The 18,512-nt window shown below is 46.7% G+C and overlaps 1 protein-coding gene across 2 annotated transcripts in view; it reads left to right on the forward strand.

Moving 5' to 3' along the window:
- Nucleotides 1–12,850, forward strand: part of Cab39l (calcium binding protein 39 like) — an 83,700-nt gene extending 70,850 nt beyond the window's left edge. For both annotated transcript variants that reach the window (XM_051160641.1, XM_051160642.1), the window contains exons 8-9: nucleotides 4,675–4,818; nucleotides 12,492–12,850. In XM_051160641.1, coding sequence (XP_051016598.1) covers nucleotides 4,675–4,818; nucleotides 12,492–12,671 — 324 coding nt within the window. In that variant the 3' untranslated portion in view covers nucleotides 12,672–12,850. The remainder of the gene's footprint in view (nucleotides 1–4,674; nucleotides 4,819–12,491) is intronic.
- The last annotated feature ends 5,662 nt before the right edge of the window (nucleotides 12,851–18,512 follow it).

The following is an 18,512-nucleotide window of genomic DNA, read 5'->3' on the forward strand; positions in this document are numbered from 1 at the left end:
TAATTACAAGAGAAATTCTTTTTTTCTCATGTGCTGGAGCTTAGGAACTTATGTCTTATCTTTCAGGAGCCTGGCATTTAATTACTAGAAAGAAAGATTATTATTAAAAAAGAAGCTTGGTGGAAATATTTGGAGGGGTGAGGGAGGCCTCTGGCCAATTTCATTAAAACAGCACATTTTGCAGGAGTCCCTCTTAGTTACACTAGCTGCATGATTAAGTAAAATGCGGATATGTTCCATTTACTTAAAATAACCCTACTTTGTGATGCATTGTATTGCACTTTGGTGTTCACGTCTTGATTAATACCGAGGTGAAATAAGCATGCTCCCCACCCCCACCCCCACATAGAAGAACAGAAAAATATTAAGTGCAGCACGAAGAACACAGGAGTTGTTCCAAAGTAAAGCCCTCATTGAGTTAAAGAGATCTAAGCTATTCGATATAGAAGAGCACATTAGGGGGTGGGCATATTACTGAGCATGCTCAATTTAAAAATATGTTCCTGAACATGCTTATTTAAAGTCATAGGTCAAGAAGGAAAGATAGTAGTAACAGCTTTGGTGTGTGACTATTGTGTGTGTGCGTATGGGATTCTGGGATTACAGAGCCTTGCGTGTGCTGTCCAAATGCTCGCTGCTTTACCTATACTCCCTGCCCTTCGTGTCTCCAGACAGGGTTTCCTCGTGGAGCTCCGGCTGGCCTTGAACTTGTTTCGTACCTCTACAGCTGGCATTTTTAAGTGTGCACCATCACACCTGGCTAAAGTTGTAAGATTGTGTAAGAAGAAGATAAAATTGGAATGACTTAATTGGAATTGAACTCATAAATGTAACTTTAACAAATCCTTACTGAAGACTCTATGTGTTTGTAAACTTTTATGTAAAAATTTACTGCAGCATACTTACTGTAAGTAGTGCAGGCTTCATAAGGATGCTTACCATGTTTGTCTGTCTCCTCTCCCTGTATTTGCCCTATTTTTCCAGTCTTGACTTTCATCTTCATGGCATATGTGATTACAAGTGGTTTATGTGTCTGTGTGAAGGAAAGAGAGCAGGTGCCGTCTGTCGTTCTCATCTGGCGATCTTGCCTTGCGTGGAGGTCTCCAGGTGCATCCATTTCCCAGCAAGCAGCATGCTTCACTCTTCTCTGTGACTAAGTAAAGCACCGCTGTAGGGCAGGATTTGTTTCTCACTTGGTCGAGGCCTTGCCTAGTATGCACAAAGCTCTGCATTGAGTCACCAGAGCTACATAATGCAGGTGTGACAGCTCATGCCTGTGATGGTAGCACTGGGGAGATAGAAGATCAGAGTTTCAAGGTCATCCTCAGCTACATAGTGAGTTCTAAGCCAACCTGGCTACATGAAACACTGTCTCAAAAAAGAAAATCCACTGTGAATGTATACCATGTTTTCTTCATTCTGTACAGAATAGAAAAATACAACCCTATACCTTGCATAAAAGCACCAGAGAGCTGGGCAGTGGTGGCGCACACCTTTAATCCCAGCACTCGGGAGGCAGAGGCAGGCAGATCACTGTGAGTTCAAGGCCAGCCTGGTCTACAAAGTGAGTCCAGGACAGCCAAGGATTCAAGGATACACAAGAGAGACCCTGTCTCAGAAAACCATAAAACAAAACAAAACAACAACAAAAACCCAGAGATCCCAGATAGCTAGAGCATCCTTGAGGAAAAAGAAGGGAGCCAGGGGAATCCCCATACCAGACTCCAGGCTACTCTCCAGAGTCGTCACAGTAAGAACAGATGAGTAGACCCATGGAATGGGATCAAGGACCCATAAATGAAGCCGCAGAGCTAGGGATAAGTTTAACAGCATGAAGTTTCCTCTGTCCTATTTGTCTTACATTATTTTATTGTGCATTTGCTGTGTAGACAGGTAGATAGTTTTAGGGCTGAAAAGCCCTTGCAGACTTTACAGTGAGGAGTGCTTTAATCTTGAGGCTGAGGAGCCCTTTGTTCAGGAAAGCAGCACTCCTGCCTCCCTCTCTAGAGATGCTTGTAATGAGAATTTTCCCAAGCCTCTTGGAGAGATAAAAGAAGTGTAACTATCCAGATAAAGACAGTTTGCTGAGGCAGAGGCTCTCTGGGTTAGCAGGTGAATTTCAGATGAACCAGGAAGCATAGTGGGTGGTGCTGGGAGGTCAGGTGAACCAGACAGTGCAGGGTGTGGTACCCAGAGTTCTCCTTTCACCCTGAGGGACTCGGGCTGCCACCTCAGTGCTTAATCAAGTGTCTTCCTGCATTCTGAGAAGGGAGGGTCCTACTTGCTAGGATAGCCCCAGCGATGCACGCCACATGGCTAGTTTACCGGTACGGCAGATTCATAAAGATCCTACATGCCAAAAGCAAGTGCAGAGGCCATGCTGGGAGACCCAGGAGGAGGGGCGCCCTCAGCCCCGCCTCAGAACTAGACAGGAGAAGTAACGGTTCAGACAGACAGAGGAGTGACAGACAGCATTTCTCAAAATTCAAATGGACAGGAGCCAGAGCCGAAGCAGACACAGAAGACTGCATGAGGCAGTGAGGAAATGAAGGGAGAGCAGACATGGCTCTCCGTGCATGACTCAGGGTGCCGTCCTAACGAGTTGTTCCCCTAAATCCTTGGAAAGAGACGTTTGTTTATTTGCTTCATAAGTGGAATTAATCAATAGAGCTGAGTTTCAGGAATACCATTTTAGTTGCTGAGTGGACGGGACTAGTACAGACTGAGGGACTCGTTGTGAATTTTGAATAATCCAGATGGCAACAAGGGAGTGTTTGAGTAAGGAAACTGGTGCTAAATGTGAGGAGCTGGATGGAGGTTCAAGAGCCACAGAAAACTAGAAAACTGGCAAACCTTGAAAATTGATTTGCTATGAAAAGGACCAAAGGGAAATGAGCCGAGGAAGACTTACGAAGCTGACAAGCCTCTATGTTACCAATAAAGAAAAAAAAATGGTTTTAAATATGTTAAGTTAATCAGCCAGCAACATTGAGGTGGGTCTGTAAACAGGCAGAATTGTGGGTCAATGTTGACTACAAATTCTGGAGACATCAGTGTCAAAATTGTGCCCACTGATGAAGACAGGATGGCTTGGAAGAAGAGAGCCAAGTGTGCAACCTGCAAAGTTCCCCAAATGTTGTACATAAGAAAGGGGACAGTGACAGGCGGACACAGAATAGGCTGTGAGAAGCCAGGAACTGAAGCAGCTGCCAGGAGAGCCTTGGGAGCTTTACGGGGACAGGGAGGTTCCAATAAAGTTTAATTACACCGTTCCTCACCAGGGTGAGAGGCAGCAGGACTAGCAGATAGATGGCTAATTCTTAGCATGTCTGTGGTTCTTGCTGTTGAATAGACAAAATAAGCAAGATGGCTGCCCCACAGACACCTGCACACACACCTGCACACACTTCTGCACACACACCTGCACACACTCCTGCACACAACCTGCATACACACCTGTACACACTCCTGCACACACTCCTGGAATTCATTCTGAAAGAACAGCTGCTGTTCCTGTGCTCTCTCCTCCTACCCAGGATTTCTATAACCATCTGTGCAGTGTGCTGCTCTCAGGTTTTCAGGATCAGTCCAGAAAGTGAGAGGGACGCCGTCCGTGTAAGTGGGGCAGGTGCACTGCTTAAGTGCCGGCCAGTGGAGGCTTCTGCTGCTGGAAGATGGAGGCTGTAGAGACAGTGGTGCATTCGCCCTACTGCTGGAGGGGCTGCACCTATTCTTGCTTTGAATATTTTAATTTTGCTTCAGGGTGACATTGCCTTTTGAGAACCATGGATTTGTCACCATAAAATATTTTGATTGTACTTTTTTAAAATGCCAAGTTAGAGATGACATCTAGGGCCTCACACATACTAGATAAGTACTGTCTCTCTGTACACTAAGTTGTATCCCTAGCCCGTGTGCTTTTTTGTAGAACTTGTGAGCTCTTATATGGCTCAGCAGGTATACATGCCTGGCACAAAGCCCAATGACCCAAGTTTTATTCCAGGGACTTGCACTGTAGAAGACAACTGAATGCTACCAGTTTGCCTGCCCTGCATATGCTCACAAGCACACACACAGCACAATGTAATTTTTAAAAACCATTTGATATAAATTCAGGGGTTTGATTATTTTTCTAACCTTAGGTCAGGTTTCATAATAAAAGCCAGTGGTTAAAAGTGTATATTAATCTTGCAAAGGACTAGGGTTTGATTCCTGTCACCCACATGGCCTCTGTAACTCCAGTTCTAGGAGACCCAGCACCCTCCTCCAACCCCGCAGGCACCAGTCACACACACTGTACACATGCGTGCAGTCAGGCAAAACACTCGCACACAAAATCACACAAATAAATATGATGAAAAGTTTAAGTCCAGGATAAGATAGGATGTATTTAACATGAAATCTGCAGTCAGTTTTGTTACTTGTGTTCTGCTGAGTGTTCCTAGAGTGGCATGTGGCCGGGAAGCACATGGCGGACAGAGATGCTTAGCATGCTGAGCAGTGAGTGGCGGAAAAACTGCTGTGCGGACTAACATTAACAAAACACATGAAAGATTAAAGAAATAGCAGGGGCTACGAGGCCTGTAAGAGCCGCACGTCCCGGGTTCTCAGGCAGCTTTGCTGAGACAGATGGGAAGAATCGACTAACGGCTTTGGCTGTGTGTCTTCTCGCAGCTGCTAGGTGAGCTGATCCTGGACCGCCACAATTTCGCCATTATGACCAAGTACATCAGCAAGCCAGAGAACCTGAAGCTGACGATGAACCTGCTGCGAGACAAAAGCCCCAACATCCAGTTTGAAGCCTTCCATGTCTTTAAGGTAAAGAGCCAATGCCTGCATGGATCTGTTTTTCTCCAACTTTCAAGTGGCACGGCCTCTGCTTTTTCTTTTCCTTTACCTGAGAGAAAATTAGTCTTTGTGTTTTGCAGACTTAGGTTATATCCCCAGTCATCTAACTGCAGAGAACTATTACTTGAGTGCCAGCTACAGTTGGGTAAATTTGCCTCTAGCCTTTACTGTGAATTTGTAAATTTAGAGAAATCTCACATCTGCTACAAGGTGACCTAACCTCAGGGGACCCACAGCCCAGGACCCTGCACTGAGATAAAGGGCCATTTTCAAATTAAAGCTCATTGAAAAATAAATTCAGTTTTGACCTTGTCTCACTGGAAGCCAAGAGGATGGAAACCCAGTGAGGCCAAGTTTCCAGAAGAGAAACACTGCACCTTTACCTTGTGAAGGCCTCGTACCTTATACACTGCTCTGCTCTCCACTAGCAGACACAGAATTCTGCCTGGGAATATACACCTTAAAATCAGAACCTCCTGGAGCTCACTGTGCTCTTACTTATACTCAAGACATCAGTTATGAGAAACCAACCCCAAACTGGCAGCAGCTGGAAAGTGCTTAGCAGCACAGTGCTCTCTCTTCTCTTACAAGAAACCTTTCCGGGGCTGGAGACATGGCTCAGTGGAGAAGAGCACTTGCTGCTCTTCCAGAGGACCCGAGTTCAGATCCCACCAGCCCTATGTGGTAGCTCACTACCATCCACAATTCTAGCTCCAGGGGATTTGATGCCTCTGGCCTCCAAAGGCACCTGCAATCGCGTGTACATGCCCAAACCCATATACAGACACACATACCGACACAGAGTTAAAAACAAAAATAAACCTTTAAAATAAAAAAGAAAGAAAAGCTCGTTTTCCCCCACAATTCACTAATGCGATTGGAGATTGAGCTAGAATGGAATACCTAAGTGCCAGCTTCTGCTTTCGACAGTCTCCTCTCTGAACCCAAGGGGAGTGCTGGGGATGCACCAGCCCCCACACTTTAGAAATGGAGATTTTTTTCCTAACATTTCTAACATTTCTCCTGCTATCTCAGTAATAAAATTACCTCCCAGAAATTTTAGATAATAGATTTAAATATATATATATATATGGTAAAAGTTAATATGTCATCCCGTCCAGATAGCCACTATGAACATGTCCGTGAGATTTTCCTTCATCTTTATTCACATTATATTAGCTGTCCTCATTTTTGTCACGTCATGCTGTGCTGTGTGTGATTTCAGAGCAGTAGCCTCGCAGGTATCTTGCTTCATCGCTGGGCACCTTCTAGTAATGGCCCTGAGCTACGGCTAACTAATTCCATGTCTTACTACTGTTCACACTGTGCGTCTGACCAGCTTCTGCCAGTTTGAGGTCGTTTTCTCATGGCTGATGTCTAGAGTTTCCTTAAGAGCGCGGTGAGCTCCGGGAGATGCTGCCCTTCAGGAGTCTATCTGTGGACAGAGTGCTTTGTCTGCTGGTGGAGAGCAGAAGCAGTCTACAGGGTGATCATTGCTTTGACAAGATAAAGACTTAGTGTTTCTGTCTCCAGGCACTTATTGTCCAAAAAGCCACTAGGATCATTAACATGTTAACTTAAGTTTCATTTATTTCCACTTGAAATCCTAACAGAATTTTTTTTCTGCATCTTGACAAGTTGATTCAATATGTGCTTGGTAAAGAAGACATGAGGTCACCTATGACCTTTTTGAAGAATGAGGTAGAGAGGTCTGCCTTGCTAGGTCGTAAGCCTGCGATGTGGTGAGGCCTCAGACACACTGCATGAAAGGAGCAATGTTCAGAATGTATACCTTGTTTAGGTTTGAAAACTTGACTCTGTCTGGATTTATGCTTTTACAGTTACAGCCTGTATAAGGAGACAGACACAGGTTCAGGGATATGATCACCTCAAGAGAGAAGAGGGGTGGTGCCAAAGGGAGGGAGGTGTGCAACAATTGCAGTCAGGTTAAAGCCAGCCAGGCTGGTGATGTACAGCTTGTGTGCACCTGAGATGGCACGTGACATCTTTTCTCTGTATTCTTCTCTGCGTTATAGCTGTCCATAAAAAGTAAACAGATAGGAGGAAACAAAACGTGTGAATGTGCACTTCCAGGAAAACACCGAGCATCAGATGGCCGACCTGCCTCAGCCCCACCTGAGGCCTGACACTGCAGAGCATTGTGTGACACACCACGGTGCCTGCAAGCGTGCACGCTGTCATATGAGATGAGACTAGTGCCATCTAACATTGTCCAGAAATATATGATTATAGAAAGATTCAGTGTATGGCAAACTAGAATAGCCTGCTCCTGTCCTCAGACAATCCAAATTTGGTTTCCCTAATCACTGGACAGAGTGGAGACATTTAAAAATAGCTGACCACTTGCTTACTTGTGTGTGTGAGCTGAGCCTACCCGGTACCCGGGCACTCAATTGTTTACGTCCCCAAAATAATAGCTCTCTACTTAGAAAAGCAAGACATTTTCGTGTCTTTATAAATGGTTGCCCTAGCCTCAAAGGAGCCTCTGTAAAGATGCAGGTCCCGTGGGACACACTCCTAGAAATGCATTTGCAGACTAGGAATGCCACTTCCGTCACCTGCCTGAGTCCAGTGACTCCTGTGAGACTCCATTTCAGGCCTTCGTGGCCCTAGACAGTTGCAACATGGAAAATCCTGGGATGAAAGTCAGGAGAGCTGCTGTGTGAGGTCCCCAGGGCATATCAGAACACCTAGGCAAGGGCGAAGCCAGTGTTCCACCCTCTGTGTTAGTGCTCTCCCCAGCAGGACTCCATGCCCCTCACCCTCCTGAAGTTAGGCATTTGGAGAACCCTCATTTTCTGACTGAGGAAGCTGTCTCTGTGGGAGATTCAAGGACAAATTTATTAGCATGCACTCAACCACTGAGGCTCACCCCTTGGTTGTGGGCTTTGCAGAAACACCTGTGTGCTGTTGGTGACAGCTAAGCAAAGTGATGATGATGTGTAGTGAGAAATCACTCTGTGTTAGTGACTGCCAAGAGTGTACAAGCAGGAGTTACATCCTTTAATCCTTCAGTAATGTTTTGACAGTAAAAGTGTGTGAGGAACTAATGCGTGCCACAACATGGATCAATCATAAGAACACTGCTGGTTTATATGATGCCGTCAATATGAAATGTCTGTAGGAGGTGAATGGTGAGGCCATAGCAGGTGTGACTGTTGGTGCGTGTAGGGCTTCTCTGGAGTGACAAAGTGTCTTAAGGTTGACTGTGAGCACAGTCTGGTTGTGTGTGTGTGTGTGTGTGTGTGTGTGTGTGTGTGTGTGTGTAATCTTAACTCAGCTGACTACATGATACGTGAATCATGTTTCAACATGACTGGTTCTAAGAAGTTTAAAGCCTGAATGGCCTACAGGTCATCAGAAAACTCAACATCCATTCAACAGAACTGGAAGGCTTGATTTGTATAAGTCAAATTAGTATATCCTGTATCTCCACGGAAGTTCCTAGAGACATCCAAGGACAACATGAAGAATGCTGGGAAACGCCCAAGAAGAAGAGTCACAGGCGTTCCTGGTTCTTTGACCTGCTATTTACTTTGGACACTGCTTCACAGATGAGATTGCCTCTCTGAGATTGCCAGATGCTGCTGGTGATAGTGCTTGTGTGTGTGTGTGTGTGTGTGTGTGTGTGTGTGTGTGTGTGCTCTCTCTGAGATTGCCAGATGCTGCTGGTGATAGTGCTTGTGTGTGTGTGTGTGTGTGTGTGTGTGTGTGTGTGTGTGTGTGTGTGTGTGTGTGTAAGAATGGTTACTTTATTTCCCCTTCCATGGCATGGACTTTAACATGGGCAACCCCATGTCACATGCACAAAGCATTCCAGCGGCCTGCAAAGCTGGAGCAAGCCTTCCTATGCCTATCAGCTCAAATCCTTCCTGGTAAAAAGAACTTAGATGAGGTCAGGGAAGATGTATGCAAGATTTAATTTTTACGAGAAGCATTTGAATTTAAAATGGAAACCGAAATATTTTGTTTCCTGGATTAAAACTATTTGAATGTGGCCACTACCTTTTAATCTGTGCTTGAAAACACTATAAATTACAGTTCTGAGACCTGTTATGTAAACTGAGGGATGCAGACAATAAAACGGCAGTTCAGAAAGCCAAGGCTATTTTCCTCTGTTTACCTTTGTTTGGAGGTACTCTGAAAATAGCCTGGGTTTTAGGAGGAGAGCAACGACAGCTGTGTGTGCACATCAGTCCGCAGTGAGCTTCCACTGTGGGGTCTCCCGTGTCCGCTCAGTGTCGTGCCACCCACCCAGTAAATCCTCAGCCAGTGCCAGTGTGAGCGTCTAGTGGACAGCTGCCTTGTAAACAGAGGGCTCTGAAAGAAGCTTCGTTTGCCCGATGTACCTAGCTTTCCCTTCGTTTTTAAGCAGTGCTTTTGTGAGTTATTTATGTAGTTACCACAAAATGCCAGGCAATTGGTGATTAGAACTTTAGTAGCTCTCTTATAAGCAAATGCTAACCAGAAAAGGCCAGAATGTGGCAATTCCAGCCATACTCACAGGTAAGCTGTGAACAACAGGTATTTGTGCAACATAAATGAGCCTAGAAAATCTTTTTTGTTAGTAACAATTTTAGTTTATTATAGCAAAACCCATGTGTATTAAAATTCACATGTTGACCTTTTTTTTTTTTTTTTTTTTTTTTTTTTTTTTTTTGGCTATCTATAAATTCACATTTTATTTAAACTTAGATAAAAATAGCACCTTTAAAGCACAAGCCAGAACTATCTGTGCATCTTTATGTAACAATTTATATAAGTAACTACAGTATGTCAGGTCTAGTATGCCTATCAGAAAAGCCATAGTCAAATATAAAGATGAATAAAGTAGCCACTGTACTTACTGTTCTTAGAGTTAACAGTAAGTTCAGCTGATTTTTTTTCTTTTTTATTATTAATTTATTCAAATTACATCTCAGTTGTTAGCCCATCCCTTGTATCCTCCCATTCCTCCCTCCCTCCCACTTCCTCCCCTATTCCCCTCCCCTATGTCTGTGACTGAGGGGGACCTCCTCCCCCTGTATATGCTCATAGGGTATCGAGTCTCTTCTTGGTGACCTATTATCTTTCCTCTGAGTGCCACCAGGCGCCCCCATCCAAAGGGCATGGTCAAATATGGGCCACCAGAGTTTGTGTGAAAGTCAGATCTCCTTCTCCACTTAACGGTGGAGAATGTCCTGTCCATCGGCTAGTCTGGGTAGGGGTTCGAAGTTTACTGCCTATATTTTCCATGGCTGGTGCCATAGTTTGAGGAGGACCCCAGGGCCTGGACCCGCCTGTAGTTTTCCAGGACCCTCTGGATCCTTCTATTTCCTCATTCTCCCAAGCTTCTCACACCTAGAGTCTCAACAGGATGTCCTCCCCTCTGACCCACTTTCCTGGTAGGTGGCAAGGATGTGGAGAAAGAGGAACACTCCTTCATTGCTGGTGGGAATGCAAACTAGTACAACCACTTTGGAAATCTGTCTGGCGCATTCTCAGAAAAATAGGAATAGGGCTTCCTCAAGACCCAGCTATCCCACTCCTTGGAATATACCCAGAAGATGCTCCAGCACACAACAAGAAAATTTGCTCAACCATGTTCATAGCAGCCTTATTCATAATAGCCAGAACATGGAAGCAGCCTACGTGTCCCTCAGTAGAAGAATGGATAAAGAAACTGTGGTACATTTACACTATGGAATACTACTCAGCTATTAAAAACAAGGAATTTCCGAAATTTGTGGACAAATGGATTGAACTAGAAATTATCATAATGAGTGAGTTCACCCAGAAGCAAAAAGAGTTAAATGGTATATACTCACTTATATCGAGACACTAGTCCAAGGGGTACGTCCCCATGAAAAACTTTACCTACCATGTTGACCATTTTAAAGGACAGGACTCAGTGTTTCATGTCACCCCTAGGGGTTATGTCAGCACATTCCAGCACCTCAGAAGGAAACCTTGTGCCCTAAAGAGTCTCTCCATTCCCTTCTCAGCAGTACCTGGCAGCCACCGTCAGCTTTTCATTCTAGGGATCTGCCTGTATTGACAGTTCGTGTGAGCGGAGTCAAATCCATGTTGTGGCTTGGGCAGCACCTTGTCCCTTGTAATGGCCATGGCAACCCTGTGTGTGGACAGCCATTCATCAGTTGGTTAAGACAGGCCTTTAACCCTTGAGGCTGCTGACTACTCCTGCTCTGGACCCTGGAGCAAGATGTTTATCTGGACGAACCTTTTCCCTGTGTTGGGACAGGATCTTTTGGTCACTTGCTGATTTGCTTACCAAGGAGACAGCCATGCTTTTCCACAGCTGCTGCACCATTGTGTATTCCAGCTTGCCATGTTTCCTTGTGCTTGGCGCACTTGTTTTCTGTGTCACACACTGCGATCTGCATTGCCACGGGTTCTTTTTTCCTGAGTTACTGGTATTGCTGGCCTCGTAGACTAGACTAGGAAAGTTCCTCCCTTGAAGAAATGGAGAAATGCTAGTATTCATTTTTCTTTAAATGTTTCGTAGAAAGTTATCATCAGAAGATAAAAAAAAGAAAGAAAGAAAAGGAAAAGAAAAAGAAAGTTACCATCACAAGTCAGCTGGCCTGGGCTTTTCTTTGTTGTGGGTTTTGGTACTAAGTTGATCTCCTATAATAGATTTTGTCGAGTTTCTATTTCTTGAAGAATTTGATTGTTTTCCTTAGTTGTCTGGGGTGGGTAATACTGATTGTCCACTTGACAGGACCTGAATAATTGAAGAGACAGAGCTCTGGGCACATCAGTGAGGGGCTGCCTGGCTTAGCTGCGCTGAGGTGGGAAGGCCCACCCGAAATGTAGGCAGTATCTTTCCGTGGGCCGGAGTCAGAGACTGGGTGAAAAAGAGAGAGAGGCCTGAGTGCCGGCCTTGCTGTCTCACCGCGACTGTGGTGCAGCTGCCTCACAGCACTGAGACAAGGAATTAGTGGGCAGCCTGGGTCGCACCTCTACTCCGTTTTAGCGATGCTCCACTTTAAGTTTAGCTTCTTATAACCTAAGTCTCTGACAGTCTGGCAGAGGCCTGTCAAAGTGGTCCGTTCAGAGGCAGTGTCTGGCCTCAGTCATTCTCCAGGGGGCACTCCCCTCTCTCTGCTCCTTCTGTTTATTGCCCTGATTTGTTGCCTCTCCTAGTTCCCTGCAGTGTGAGGCTTACTGACTGCACCACGTTCTTCCTAAGGTAGACAGCTATGTAGTCATGACTTGCCTGCCTGAGTACTGGCTCTCGCATTTTTATTTTCACGCCTCTCAAGGTGTTTACTAATCTCCCTTGTGCTTCCTTTGTTCTAGTGGCTACTATGAGCCAAGGCAAGATCCTTGTCACGTTATGGTCTGGACCTGCTGGGTGGGACTCTGAGGATTCTCTTACTGGCCTGTGTGGGCTGCTGGCCTTCTGGGGTGGACTTACCATGGGGAGCAGTGCTAGAGCCTGTTCCTTCATGGGCCGTTGTAGGGGAGCCTATGCTGCTTGACCCTGCAGAGGGCACAGACTCCCCAAGGCTGATGATGGAGAAAAGAGAAGCAGCAAGGGTTAACAACATACCACACTCCTGCACTTGCTTGTGAATTGTTCCAGAAAGACATTGATCAAATGTTTGCCTCTGTTCTAGGTGTTTGTGGCCAGCCCCCACAAGACGCAGCCTATTGTGGAGATTCTGTTAAAAAACCAGCCCAAACTCATTGAGTTTCTGAGCAGCTTCCAGAAAGAAAGGACAGATGATGAGCAGTTCGCTGACGAAAAGAACTACCTGATTAAACAGATTCGAGACTTGAAGAAAGCAGCCCCGTGAAGGTGGCTCCCACCCTGACAGCCGTTTGTCTTCCTTGCCCACTGTGTGCAGTGTTGTTTCAAAGTCTCCGTCCTTGGGAAGGCTTTGGAAGCCCTGTGTTTCTCAATTGATTGTTCAAGGTAGATGGAATATAAACATTTGAGTGGAAAAAAAATCAACCTACAGTAATACATTCATTTTAATCAAGTCTGTGATTGCTTATGGAATCAGCCATTATATTAAACGGCGATAAAAGCAAGTGTACCTCCAGGGCCAACCCTGGGTCACTCAGGCCATCCAGTAGGGGCATAAGCGTCTCTTGAGACAGGCAGTGGGGAGGGAAGCCATCTGTCTGTGTTCATTTACACAGGCTTTTTCAGGTACTGAGGAGATAGGAGGCAGAGGTGCGTCTGCTCTGTGTGTACTTTCATCCCTGTCAGCTGCCTCCTCACTGTAGTACGTGGTTCCTGACTTCAGAGGAACAGGTGTCCAGCTCTCAGCTCAGTTCCTGCCCACTGTCCCTCATTATATCCCATGCCTGACCCAGGGCCCATGCACATTCCAGCTGATGAGGGCTAGCCTAGGAGCAGCTTAGGGTTAGCCTGGGAGCAGCTGAGGACCACGGGAGATCAACAGGGGCCATAGGGGCAGAGAGCACCAAGGGCTGTGAGTGAGAGGGGAGCTGCAGACAGGTGGCGGTGGTCACCTCATGAGGATCAGTGCCTGAGACTAAAGAATGCTTTGTGGTTGCTGCTGCTTTGAGAGGTGAGATCACAGTGGGCACGAGCCATGGGGCTCGAGGGCTGTGGTAGACTTCCAGCAGTAGAGGGCGAAGAGATTCATGCATAAAAAAAATGTTTCTCAAATGACCAAAGGTTCTGTCTTGTCCAGTTTGTTCTGTAATCAACTGTCATTCTGCAACTGTCTATCGGTGTCTTCAGTGAGAAGCTAAAAAGCCTCACACTGTTGGTCCCACGTACCCCTCTGGTACTAGAGTAACTGAGGTGTTTATTGTGTCCCCTTAACAGGGACAGAAAGAACAGTTCTTTTTTTTTTTTTTTTTTTTTTAAGGCTGTAGTTTGTTTTCAAGACCTCAGACCTCTAAAATGGACTTCTAAAGTGGTATTTCCCGTGCACTGAGGCTGGAGTTGCTTATCTGCTCATCATGCCCTGAATTCCCACGGCACTAGACTGCTGTCTTCCTTGTCTTTGGCCACATATGTCTCCATCCAGAGACAGGGAGGGAAGTGTGTTCTCCAGTATAAATGCATCCAGTGGGTTTTCCACCCTACGACTTCCCTGGCAGGGCACTGGCCTCTCAGCTGGGGTGCAGGTGTACAGCTTGGCGTCCATGCAGCCTCTGGTGACCTACATTCTTCAGTCACGGGAGTCAGATTATGTTTAGAATTTTCCCTTAGAATTTGACCTTTCTAGATTTGCTTATTTGATTAAAAGAGATAAGGGAAAAAATAATTAGCATCATGGGACACAGGCAAGGCCATGTTCTATTTTTATTTCAGTTAAAAACACTTATTTTCCCTGGGTTTGAATTGGCTCTTTTCCAGCATCCCTTTATCATGGCTGTGTACCTGCCAGGCAGAAAGCTGGAGTCGGGGATGCAGTAAATGAGGTAGCTGGGATGTTGATGTGAGTTTCTAGATTATTCACTCAGAAGGAGACACATGGACCTCACCGTCACAGCGTGAGACTTGAGTTCAGAAAAGGTCATATTTAATAAAAAGCACAGTTTAACTCAATAAAAAGTACCACACACACTGGTCTCATTCTTCTTCCTTTACTTGTGCAGTTGGCGTCTCGTCCTGAAGCAGGAATGGCCCCAAGGCCACACTGAGACCCCAGTGACGCCATCCTGTGCCCTGCACCAGGAGGCCCTGTCCACATCCAGGGTCAGGCACCAGCTGGCAGGCACTAAGTCCCTCTGCTGCTGCCTCAGTTAGGAGCCACTCATTAGCGTAGACATGGAGGTCGTAAGAAGAGTGTTCCAGCTCAAGGGGGACACACCAGACAGACACCCAGAGTGACCTGAGAAAGGGCATGGTGTTGGGAGCCATGCGCTGTTCTACTGAGACCTGGGAGGCTCCTAGTGTCAGGATCCTGGAATGTGGCCAGCGGGGATTGAGATCACAATGTTCTTGGACGAGGATGAGGCTCTTGGCTGAGCCAGGCATGTGCCCAAAGTCAGGACTGTTCCTGGAGAAAAGGCTGGGAGGCAGCATCCGCCACTTGTAAATGTTCTTGACTCCCAGCCCCAGCCATTTCTCATCCCGAGGTCTCCATCATTAGCCATACTGGCTGCTCTGAGCCTTTTGCAGCAGACACAGCTGCCCGTGGCCACAGCAGTTCCTGAAAAGTAGACAAGACCCAGAATGATTACAGAAGGCAAACCCACTGTGTCTGTTTTCTTCAGTTTTTATTCACTGTGCCAAATGATGGGTCTCAGCATGACCTCCTGATGCATGTATCATGCACTGTGATTATATTTGTGACCCTCACCTTCCGTCCCCTCCCTCTCCTGCAGGTCCCCTTCCTCTTCCTTAATACTCCCCACCCTGAACTGTTTCAGTATGAAAAGATAGTGGCTTCACATGGAGGTCACACTAGTTTATGGTATCGGAGATAATTAGCATTTTATATGTTTTCTTTCTTTTTCTGCTTACCTGCCTGTGTGGTATGAATAGCCACCATCTTCTTACTGGCGTTCCTTCAAGAAGATTTTAGAGATTGTAATGAGAGCTCACCATTGGATAAAAATCTGAAGCATTCGAGACCTTGGAAGGCTAGATTTGGTCTGCCTGCGTCAACAGAAGAGACTAAAAATGGATAGGAACAGGAGTGTGGTTGCATTTTGAAGTATGGAGAATGTGTGTGTGTGGCCGGCATGATTAAGGAATAGCAGTTAGTTATGCCTGTCTCCACTGGGCCGTGCAGATAATAATAGGCTTACCTCCCATGGCAGGGAACAAACAGGTAGCTTCGGAAAGGGTGAGGGTCCTGTTCCTGATCAAGCAGCTGGCAATAGAGCCAGGATCAAGGCCAGCTCTACCCCTGAAGTCTGAATCTTAGAAGACAGGCCATGCCTCAGCCTGCCTTCCAGGCAGTCCCTTCATTCCCCCTTGGCCCAAGAAGAGAAGAGCCCAGATCTAGCTGTAGTGGGACACCTCCCAGCTGCTCACAGCCATACATTTGAGCCTCTCCCAGACCTGCACTCATGCAACATTGTCCTGCTAACCGTCATGTCAAGCTCATCATCCAAAGGCTTGGTAACCCTATCACTACACAAAATGAGCAAACACTTAGAAAAGTGCTATCCACAGACCATGTCAGAACCTACTACAGCCTTGACCTAAGTGGAGGCTGGAACAAGATCATTTGAGCTCATGAACTCCAGACAGCCTAGGCAGCATAGTAACTCTACCTCAGAAAGTATGGGGAAGGGCTGTGACTGAGTTGGTTGTCCATTTACCTAACAAACACGAAACCATAGGTTTAATCACTGCATAAACCAGGCATGGGGCACTTGCCTGTAACTTCAGCACTCAGGAGGTGGAGGCAGAGTGATCAAAAAGTCAGCGTTCTCAACTACATAGCAAGTTCAAGACCAGCCTGGAATTCAGGAGACCCTGTCAAACAAACAAAACCAGCAAACAACAAAAATCAAAGTGTCATCATGCCAAAGATGTTGACCACAGACCAGGGTCTCCCTGGTGTCCCCAGCCTGCCCTGCTGACCCAGAACTCAGAGGAAGGGCAAAGCCCTAACTGCAGACTGTTGTCTCTGAGAAAAGAAAGCCTCTGCCCTTTCTCCGAGCACAAAGTGTGACATTCACATGGCCCTGCCCTGCCCTGCCTGGATGAAAGAGACTCTGTATTGCCTGGGGTGTGGGAGGAAAGAAGAGGGCACACCCACAGCTGGCTGGCCTGCCTCTTGGCAACTTCTGCTGTGGCCTTCCCCCTTGATGAGGGCACAGCAACTTTACCCAGCTGGCAGTTTGCTGTGTCCATCTGAATCCAGGTGGAGCATGTAGCCAGCTGCCAGGGAATGTACGTGATGAGAAAGCCAGGGCAAGGAAAGTAGACAGCACCCCTGAGCCTCCATATGGGAAAGGCTCCTGGTCTGGCCCCACCCCCACAGGCCAGATGCTGTCCATCTCCTAGCAAGGCCCTGAGAAAGGGTGTCCTCTCTGGGGCCCCTATCAACCTCAGAAGGCAAGTCTGCCAGTTTGCCATAAAACAAGGCATCCTTGGGGTTTGGCATGGGGAGGTCCCAGGGGTGACAGGAAGGCTGGCTCTCCCCTCTAAACAGTAGGGGATCTGGGAACAAAGGCTGCAAGAGAACAGGACCCAAAGAAGCCTGTGTCCAGCTGTGAGTACTGCCACTTGTACCTTCCCAGGTGGCTGAACAACCCAGGCCAGCTCCTGGGTCGCTTTCATTCCTCCGACTCCAGAGAAGGGAGGGGATGGACATTCTTGGCACCCAGGTATCTTTGTTGCTTGTCCTGAAGTGGGTGGGTAAGTGGCTCCTAGCTGGGCACAAAGAGAGATCACCTTTTTTTGCCCCAAGGGGCCTTTTGGCTCTGGGGTCCTGTCCACACACCTGTGCTCAAAGGCAGTCAGTCCCAACCCTTCTGGCGGGTGCTGGGCACCACCCTCCTCCTGTTCAGGTTACTCAGGCTTAGAAGAAACCGCCCATGTGGAGAAGGAAGACCTGCCTTAGAGGAAGCAGGGAAGGATGGGTGTGTTCACAAGACAGCTGGTATCACTTCTACATCAACAAGGTTTGGTTTTTGTTGTTTTGTTGTTTTGTTTTGATGTTTTCAGTGACCTTGCTCCTCCGAGTCTTCAACTCAGGTTCTAACTGGTTTCCATCTGCCCTGGCAGAGACTGAATCTACAGGAAACCACCTTCTCCGCCTTCCCATTACCTCAGCTCACCCAGGCTGGGGGAGCCATCTCCCTCAGTCCACTACCCCATCTCCCTGGACCTTTAGGCTCTCCCTTCAGCGTGTTTGCGCTTATTACTGAGTTTATCAGTATGTACGTCTTCCGTTGTTAGTTCCCAACTTCCCGTTCTGTTCTGCCATCCTGCAGGCTCACCCCCCCCTAAAAGTTCATCATTTCACTGCATGGCCTTTGGCAGCCACAGAGCCCCTGTCCACTTCCGCAACCTGTGAAGGGTTTACATTTGGACTCATCTTAAAGCCCATTCAGCTTAGGAGTACCAAATCCTAGTGATAAAAGGACCTCAGTGGGACAGGATCTTTTCACGTTGCAAGAGATAGAGACACAAAGAAAACAATGTATACATGCATTCATGCATACATACATACATACAACATACATGCACATACACATATACACACACCTGGTGTGGGGCCCCAGAGGAACCCCTATTCAAGACCCCTGAGGAACAACACTGAGGCCCCAACAGGCTTGAACTAGGAGCTAAACTGACTCCACAACAGACTTCAGTTTCTTGTCAGTTCAGCACAGGCCTTAGTCCCTATTCTTCAGAAATGAGCTCAGCAGTCACTGGAAGTACCACAGAGAATGGGCAGCTAACCAGAGATGGCCTGACGACCTGGCCAAAGGAAGAGAAAATTGCTTAAGGTTGGTTTACTGCTGGTCTAATTGCTTAAAGAAGATTTCCTGCTGGTCTGGAACCCTCCTGCCTTATGATTAACTCATGACCACTGACTAGGGTAGCCCTTGTTTACATAGCTTGCTCAGACTTTCTAGTTTGAATGCTCCAATCATGTTAAAGATTGCCTAACCCCCTTGGAATGCCTAGGGTGTCTTTAAAAAGAACCTGTGAGCTCACCTTGGGGCCACCATTGTGTGTAAGT

Source organism: Acomys russatus, chromosome 18, assembly GCF_903995435.1.
Source record: "Acomys russatus chromosome 18, mAcoRus1.1, whole genome shotgun sequence".
NCBI classification, from domain to species: domain Eukaryota; kingdom Metazoa; phylum Chordata; class Mammalia; order Rodentia; family Muridae; genus Acomys; species Acomys russatus.